This window comes from Aplysia californica, unplaced genomic scaffold, assembly GCF_000002075.1.
Source record: "Aplysia californica isolate F4 #8 unplaced genomic scaffold, AplCal3.0 scaffold00010, whole genome shotgun sequence".
Lineage (NCBI taxonomy): Eukaryota > Metazoa > Mollusca > Gastropoda > Aplysiida > Aplysiidae > Aplysia > Aplysia californica.
Window position 1 is genome coordinate 1,230,146 of NW_004797280.1, and position 9,326 is coordinate 1,239,471.

A 9,326-nucleotide genomic window follows, 5' to 3' on the forward strand; every position below is an offset into this window, starting at 1 on the left:
TTGTCCGTAAAAGCGACCAAATAAAAACACTGAAGAAAAATCCCCAGCCAAAAATGAAAGAAAACACAGGGAAAAAATAGAAAAAAGAAAAAGAAGTAAACAAAAGCTACACCATCATTTCTTCAAACAGGGTGAAATGGTGAAAGGGTAGAGGTTTAACGCCCCTAGTAGCAACACTGTTTGGTTATTTGGTCGCTTTTAAGGACAAGCGGGCTGACCCAAATTTCGGGGGTTTCCAGAAATCTTGACCTACACCAAAAGTGGGCGTTGCCCTTCCTTTTGGAGAGGTTTGGTTTCATTGGGGTGTATAATATTTGTTCGGTTATAAAGAAAACTCTCCTTGTATTTTTCAAGAAACTGAACAAGGGTTCAAAAAACCTTACTTCGATTTTCTCAAAACGCAATTTTTCGGGATAGCCCCCTTGTGCTTAAAAGCGACCATTTAAGAGGCGGGACCTCCGAGTATAAGGTCCATCTCCGAAAAGACCGACCGAAATTGGAGATTCATGTAGAGTTCCTTTTCCTAGGAGAAAACGTCGGACCGAGCTGAGGCTCGCATCCCTGAACCCGCAATCTCACGATTAAGGGTCTGGTAGCCTAACCACTAGGCCACCGACGCCACCTTCAAACAGGGTAACAGGATCAGCTTGAAGGAACTATCGCAAAGATAGTCCATGTCTGACCACTATTATAAAATCTATTATATATTTGGCAACTTTGAAACACATATGTCATTTTCCCCATAAAACTACGACAGCTACAGAGTTGAAAGTTGGAAAGTACCAGCAAAAAGATAGATAGATACCAATGACGGAGCTCGATTTTTGATTTATTCATTTCCTTAATTTAGAAAAATATATTTGACAAAATGTTTCCGTCCTTCTTCGGCATATTGCGATTATTCCACTGAGAACACTGAGAAACGAAACAAATCTGCGCAGCTGTCCTTCACAAAGGTAGTGCTGGAAATAGTTCGTGAGGCGCATTTTATTTTGAGAGTGTAGATCTTGACCTTCTAATTTTTTTTCATCTCTCAAGATTTATCGCTCCATTCCAGTAGAATGTAAATATAGTAATCCAATGACTTTCAGTTGATGTTAATACACCGATCATTCTTTTTATCGAAAGGGGGCCCAGCTAGATATATAATATCCCTTCATTCAAGCCGTTTCGTGTTAAGCGCCACATTTGAATGTCGTGAATGTTTTTGTGAATCATCTTACATATCGTCATGTCTGAGGGAGGAATGATCATTTGAGTTGAAGCGAAATAAAACTAGGTCACATCTATCTATCTATCTATCTATCTATCTATCTATCTATCTATCTATCTATCTATCAAGCCTGACCCTGACCCATGAATCTATACTTTCTCCCACCCCCTTCCTTCTCTCTCTTTATTTGGCTCTCTCTCAATCCCTCTCTCGTTTTCTTTCTCTCTGTCTCTCTCTCTCTCTCTCTCTCTCTCTCTCTCTCTCTCTCTCTCTCTCTCCCCCCCGTCTATCTCTCTCTGTTTCTCTTACTCTCTATCTCTCTTTCTCTCTCTTTCTATGGTTCTCGTATTCATTAAATTCTCTTACTCTTTTTCTCTCTCTCGCTCCCCCCTCCTCTCTCCCGCCTCTCTGCCAGTTAGAAGCCTGCCTGTCTGTTTCACTGCCCCCTCTTTCTCTTGCTCTCTCCCTTTTCTCACTCCTTCTCCCCCCTCTTTCTCTCCCTCTCTCCCCCCTCTCTCTCCCCCTCTCTATCCCTCTCTCTTTCGGTCCCCCCCTCCCCTCCCTTCTCTCTCTCTCTCTCTGTGCGTTCTCGCATGTGTGAGTGTTGATTTTTCATGTAAACATTACATCTATCGTCCTTATCTCTCCTCTTTCTTTTTGTGTTTGTTACTCGCTTGTAACACCTCTAATCTTCAGCACTTTCATGACCTTATTAGGTTGCAAGTGCTGTAAAACACTTACTAAAACAAACAAACAAAGAAAACCTTTAAAAACCACGCTGTGTTTTTTCTGTGCTTTTCCACAGGCAGACGATGCAAAGACTCTATCGTGGGGAGATGAAGGATCTCACTCGTGACTTGACAAACGCTCCCTTGCTGGTACTACTACTACTACTGCTGCTGCTACTACTACTACTACTACTACTACTACTACTACTACTACTACTACTACTACTACTACTGCTGCTGCTGCTGCTGCTGCTGCTGCTGCTGCTGCTGCTGCTGCTACTACTACTACTACTACTACGGCAGCTGCTACTGATGCTACTACTACTACTACTACTACTACTACTACTACTACTACTACTACTACTACTACTACTACTACTACTACTACTACTACTACTACTACTAAGAACAACTTCTTTTATATAGTGCATATCCACTCTCTATAACCTTCTCTATGCGTTCACAACTACCGTTACCCGAGCAAACCATTGATGCCCAGAAACATTGACAGCTTCCTGGCATGGGAAACATACAGTACAAGCAGCCAAGTAAGCGCTCTACCACTAACAAACTGAAAAGATCTTTCGCTGGCAACAGCCAGGTACCCATTCCTACCTTAGTGAAGTGAGGAAAATTTCCGTAATTTCTTTCACAAAGACACAATGTCTGGCCCCTGACGGGTTCGAACGCATGACCTTTAGGTTGCTATCTCGTCGAGCGTGAGCGTATGTGTGTATCTCTCTATCTCTCTCTCTCTCTCTCTCTCTCTCTCTCTCTCTCTCTCTCTCTCTCTCTCTCTAGAGAGATAGCCTAACCACCTTCAAGATAAATTGATTTCTATCCCTTTTCTGCTCATTTTTTCTTCTTTCTATTCCAGGTTGGGGCTCTGAAGTTCTGCGGTTTTCAAGTGACGTATGTCTTCTGGGGATTTTTCTTTCACTCCATTCTGTTCATCCTTCTGGGAGGTGCCGTGGTCATCTTTATCTGGCTGATGGTGAATGGATTCACTGGATGGTTTATACGGCTCCTCGAGAGAAGCTGGTGAGTAGAGATGTAAGTTGTGGGTGAGTAGAGCTGTAAGTTGCGGGTGAGTAGAGCTGTAGATTGTGGGTGAGTAGAGCTGTAGGTTGTGGGTGAGTAGAGATGTAGGTTGTGGGTGAGAAGAGCTGTAGGTTGTGGGTGAGTAGAGATGTAGGTTGTAGATGAGTAGAGATGTAGGTTGTGGGTGAGTAGAGCTGTAGGTTGTGAGTTAGTAGAGATGTAAGCTGAGAGTGCGTAGAGCTCACACATGAACCCAAGAAGTCTGTTAACCTTAGACAAAACCTTTTAAGGTACTACCCTTCATGACCAGACTAGCCACAAGAGATGGGGACTCAGAGAGTGCTATAGACCTTGCACTCATCTCGGTAGACCTAACAACAGACTGTACATGGAGAGTATTACACAACTATAGCAGCGATCACATCCCATGCACAGTGTTTGTAAAGCGAGGAAGAAACAGCAACCATCAAAGACAGAAACGAGTCTTCTTCTACCCCGCGGAAGGCAACAACCCCATCAGTGTACTGCGAAACAGCTCCAGGCCGCCCAGAATACAGCATAGAGTAGTGGCACAGCAGCCACCCTGGTGGAATGAAGAGACTGAGGCATTGTAGAAGATCAAACTCCTGGCGCTGAGAAGACAAGAGAGGGACAGATCAAACGTGCAGTTGAAAGCTGAGAAAAAGCTAGCAGATCTCAGATTCGATAAGGCAGCAAAAGAAGCCAAGGACCAGCATATGACAACTTTTGCCGGGGCGTGAACAGTGACAGGGCCCTGTATCAGTTCTGGAACTTCTACAGGTGCATGCCTAATAGGAAGAGCAAACAAGCTATCCCTGATTTCCAACGAGAGGATGATTTGTGGATACGCTCTGATGAAGAAAAATGCCGTGCTCTGTTTAGGAGATACCTTAGACAATCTGACAGGAAAGACGAGGATAAGAGAAAACAGCTGCTCAACAGGATCCAACAGGACTACAAAGATGAACCCTGCCTGCAATTTGTGACACACGAAATATTACATAAATATATTCAAGAAGCATCCAACACTTCTCCTGGTCCTGACGGAGTACGTTATGGCCACATGAAGAACATGGAGGAAGGACAGACAATGGCACTAGCCGAGAGGCTAAACGAAAGCCTGTGGACTGGGGAGATACCTGAAGACTGGCTGGACAGTCACCTGTCCCCAGTTCCTAAGCCAGACAAGGACCCAAGCAAGATTGCTTCATATCGCATAGTGACCATGCAAAATACCGTTGGGAAGCTGCTGGAGAAAATCATGGCACGCAGATTGGCAATAGAGCTGGAGGAAAAGAACGTCCTACCGCCGGAACTGGGCAGCTATAGAAGAGGAAAGATCACATGGATGAATGCTGCCGCTCTTGCATCCGACGTTTATGATGGCTTCGAACGGGGGGAAGAGACTCTGGTAGCAGCACTTGACCTGGAAGATGTCTACGACCGAGTTCAGTACGACACCCTCATGAGGACTCTAGTCAACCTGAAGGTAGATCCACATTTAGTACAATGGATTGGGGCAGCGCTGCTCAAACGAAATGTAGCACTACGTCTTGGTTGCTGGGCTTCGCAACATATCGAGATCACACCAGGCTTACCACAGGGATCTGCACACCAGGCTTGCCACAGGGATCTGCACACCAGGCTTACCTCAGGGATCTGCACACCAGGCTTACCACAGGGACATGCACTCTCGCCAGTTCTGTGCAACGTTTATACAATAGGGATTACTTCCAACCAGCTGGAGGAGCCCGGACGTGTACTCAATTTTGCTGATGATGTGCTAGTGTACAGGCCGGGCAAGAACCGCCAGGTTACAGCGGATAGAGTACAGGAAGAACTCGACAGACTTGAACAGTGGTGGGAGGCGTACAACGGGAAACTGCACCCAGACAAATCCTGTGCACTGTGGTGTACACTGAATAACCATGCAGTGCACGATGACATGCCAAGTATCTCGATTGGAGGCAAAGTGCTGAAGAGGGAACCCACACTGAAGTACTTGGGCATCACGTTTGATCGCACCCTCTCTGGCAACGATCACATCACGAGAACAATCTCCAGGGCGAGAAAAGGCCTAACAGCCCTTAAGATGATGGCCAGAGCTAAGATGAGCCAGAAAATCCTTGTCATCCTCTACCAGACACTGGAACTCTCTGTCGTAGAGTACGGGCTCGGACTCTTGACTTGACCCTATCAAAGGCGCAACTGCAACGACTCGATGTGTTACAAAATGAAGGAATGAGGGCAATCCTGGGGTGCACACGAGATACCCCAACTGAAACAATGAGATACTTCCTAGACTTCCCATGTGCAGACGAGAGGCACAAACTGGCACAAGTCCAAGCCTTTCTGCGAGTCAGCATAGACGAGACGAACCCTCTACATAAGAAAGTGGGACGGCAGATGTCATCAAGGCTAAAGAGGGGCACAGAATGGATGACTCAAGCCACGAACACCATCAGCGAGTGCTGGAAGAGCATAGCGAACATGGAGATGCTGTGATCTTCACGGATGGATCAGTCAACAGAGGAGTAAAATCGGGCTGGGCCTTCAGTGTCAGAGTTGATGGGGTAGTAGTGAAAGAGCAAAGTGGAGCAACTGCACTGACAACATCAAGTATGTGTATGGAGATAAAAGCCATAAGTGAAGCTCTACACTGGATCGAGAACACTAACCATCAGCGAGCAGTAATCATTACTGACTCAATGAGCACGCTACAGAAGGTACAGAAAGGGATGCTGTATGTGGACTGGAAGGCTACGATCAGGGAGAGCAGCCTGGAAAGAGTGGCCTGGATCTTCTGCCCGGGTCACGCGGGGGTAACCGGCAACGAGAGAGCAGACAAGCTAGCTGGAGAAGCAAATGTGGGAGGGAATTTGACACTGGACCCACCAACAGTCCTAACCGCTGTAAGGGAAAATTTGAGGAGGAATAGGGCGGAAAGCTGTTCCCACACTCTAGGGAGACTGAAGGAGAAGGGGATCCGAAGAGGAGAGGGGAAACACAGCCATCTGTGTGGACCAGTCCGACGGATCTCCCACCAGATCATGATGGAAACCATAAGTAGACAGACTCTGGGATGGATCCTGAAGGGGGGGGGGGGGGGGAGCAGAGATGGACATGTTCCGACTGCAGTGAAGCCAACACAGTGGACAAGTAAGGACCCTTCTTAATTTATTGGGCGTAAATTGATCCAATTATTGGGGTATCAATTAATCTTTTGAGAAGGATTTACTGACAATAAGACAAGATAGATATAACTATCCATCATGTTTTTTTTCTTTCTTCTATAGGTCAATTCTGTTATGGACCATCCTCATCTATGCAGTCCAAACCCTTCTCGCAAAGTTCGTGTTTCTCCAGAAAAACACCAAGCTAATCGCTTTTACAAACAGGTAAGAAATAAATCTGTTCACAATGATCGTCTTGCAGAGAACAAAGTTAAACAGGGCATTTTGCGTGGGTATATTTGGTGGCCGGTAAGAACAAGCGAGCTAATCCAGATTTCGGGGGTTTCCAGAAATCTTGACCTACACCAAAAGTGGGCATTGCCCTACCTACACGAGAAGTGTGGCTTCATTGGTGTGTATATTTGTTTGGTTATAGAAAAAATTCTCTGTCTTTTCAAGAAACTGAATAAAGGGCAACAACTTTACCTTCGATTTTCTCGAAAAAACATTTTTCGGGATAGCCCCCTTGTGCTTAAAAGCGACCATTTGTAAAAAGGGGGAAATTACTGCAGTCTATGAAGCACTTAGCGAGATCAGCAGGCCGTGGAAATCCTTTCATTATACACGAAGTTCGCTATTGACGTGTTTTAAATACAAAGAATAAGACATCGTAATAGAAAAAAAAAGAAAAAAAAAGCAATTTGGGACCGGAACCGCTATATGCGTGTTTCGGTATGTGTGTTCTGAACTGAGGTAATACAATTGTCAGCACGATGGACAAGTTCATCTAAATTGTAAGCATTGTTAATAGAAATGCTACTTAAAGTCATATCTAACTACATGTGTATTTCCTGACAAGTGGTCGAGTATAAATAGTGAGCAAGACTGGACCGAGGACTGAGCCCAGAGGGACCCATACGTAGGAGCATGATCTGATGATCTGATGACGTAAGCCAACTATGGGCAGTCCCTGATGCAATTAAATTTGATGGTCAATAGTATTAACAGCTGCTGATAGATCTAAAAGGATCAGCAAAACAACTTTTCCTGAATCACAGTCAGTAAGGTTTGTCATTCCTGGCTTTAAGAAGTTCTGTTTCTGTGCTGTTGTTAGCTCGATAGGCAGACTGGAATGGCTCTAACAGATTGTCCTATTGTAAGTGATGACGAAGCTGCTCGAGGACAACCTTTTCAAGGATTTTAGACTGAAAGATAGATTTGAAACAGGTCTTTCTGATCTAGATTTTGTTTCTTTAGCAAAGGTTTTACAAGAGCAATTTTAAACGAATCGGATACTGATCCACACTCTAGAGAATTATTTATGATTGTAGCAACAAATGGGATCAGTTCGTCAATGCAGGAAGACAACAGAGAACTAGGGACAGGGTCCAGGTCAAAATGCTTACTAGGAGAAACAGGTCTGTACATATCGAGAATCACCCGATCATTGACATCAACATGACCACATGTTTCATCATTATCAAGGTCATTTCTTAGATTCTAGACTTTATCTGTGATATAATTAGCAAACTTGTTGGGTAGTTCTAAATCGCTACAGGAATTCGGGGGATGCGTCTCTTTGACCCTTCCTAAAAGTAATAATTATAATAATAATAATAATAATAATAATAATAATAATAATAATAATAGATTGCATTTATACAGCGCTCTACCCCATACTAGATCTAGTATGGTTCACCACAAGTGCCGAATAAATTGTTTACACTAGATCTAGTATGGTTCACCACAAGTGCCGAATAAATTGTTTACACGATTTTGAATTAAAAATATAGAAACATAATCGTAGTTTATTTAAAAAAAATGTGCCTGTGGATGGTGAGCCCTGTTTTAAGCCATTGTCTCTCGATTTTGGCCGCTTTCACTGTATCTCCAAACCATGGTGCGTACAGTCTAGTCCACAGATGACGAGTTACAAGTGGTGTGTGCTTGTCAAGAACTGCCCTAATATTAGAATCTAGTAATAGTGGAATTATATAAATCAACACATGTCTTAATGTCACTTAAAGATTTCAACAAATAAAAAAATAAAAAAAATATTGTCAATTCCTTTGATGTTCCTTGAAACCACAGAATGTTTTTCAGGCTTAGTTTTAATCGTCACATCCAATTCAATCATGAAGGAGACACGATCAGAGAATAAATAATTTGTCCATATTTTAACTTTATATCTCCCTTCATCATCAACAAACAAATAGTTCCAAGCTTCTACAGAGGTTTGGAGGACGACGAGGTATCGGTCAGACGTCACCGAATCACGGACCACCCTAACCTTTTCAAGAGTTGCGTTGTTTTTACAGTAGGCTGACAACCGTGAGTTACTCGGGGCTAAGAATTCGAGTTCTGTACACGGGGAAGGTGCGATTGCGGAGCGGACAGTGCGCTTGTCTCCGAAGTGGTAAGTCCGAGTTCGAGCCTCGTTTCGAACACGGTTTTTTTTCGCTCTTTCCTGCCCACCCAGCAGTAAAGGGTACCTGACTTCGAGTTGGGGAAGTAAAGGCGGCGTGGAAAGGAACTGCCCACTCTACTACACTATGCCGAAGGTCCGGGAAGTTGTCTCACTAACAAGGCAATCCCCAATGTCGGGTCGGATGCGGGAACAACTTTTACACGGGGAACAATAGAGTGGATTTTATGATTTAAAAACTTTTATATTTTGGTATTTTTTCACATAGGAGAGCGCTGTTCGTCTTCTTCTACTTCATGTTCTTCTACAACGTGTTCCTGGGCGTGTTCAGCACGCTGCTGCGACTGGTCAAGTCTGTGGTCATTGGGGCCGTCATGTTGCCCAGGCTTGACCACAGTGTGCTGCCCGCGGGCTTTGAGCAGTCCGACCCAGGTGAGATGTACAGAGAAACGACGTGGCGATAATTTATCTATCTATCTATCTATCTATCTATCTATCTATCTATCTATCTATCTATCTATCTATCTATCTATCTATCTATCTATCTATCTATCTATCTATCTATCTATCTATCTATCTATCTATCTATCTATCTATCTATCTATCTATCTCTCTGTCTCTCTCTCTCTCGCTTTCTCTCTATGCATATATATTATATATTATATATATAAATAAATATATATATTAAAAATAATATATATATAATATATATATATAATATATAT

At 43.7% G+C, this 9,326-nt stretch overlaps 1 protein-coding gene across 1 annotated transcript in view; it reads left to right on the forward strand.

Annotated features, from left to right (window-relative positions):
* The window catches only part of LOC106010965 (receptor for retinol uptake stra6), a gene marked incomplete at its 3' end in the record, with an annotated part of 25,549 nt that overhangs the window by 10,214 nt on the left and 6,009 nt on the right, over positions 1–9,326 (forward strand). Inside the window, 4 exon segments of the mRNA XM_013083093.2 lie at positions 2,019–2,091; positions 2,819–2,982; positions 6,300–6,401; positions 8,870–9,033. Coding sequence (XP_012938547.1) covers positions 2,019–2,091; positions 2,819–2,982; positions 6,300–6,401; positions 8,870–9,033 — 503 coding nt within the window.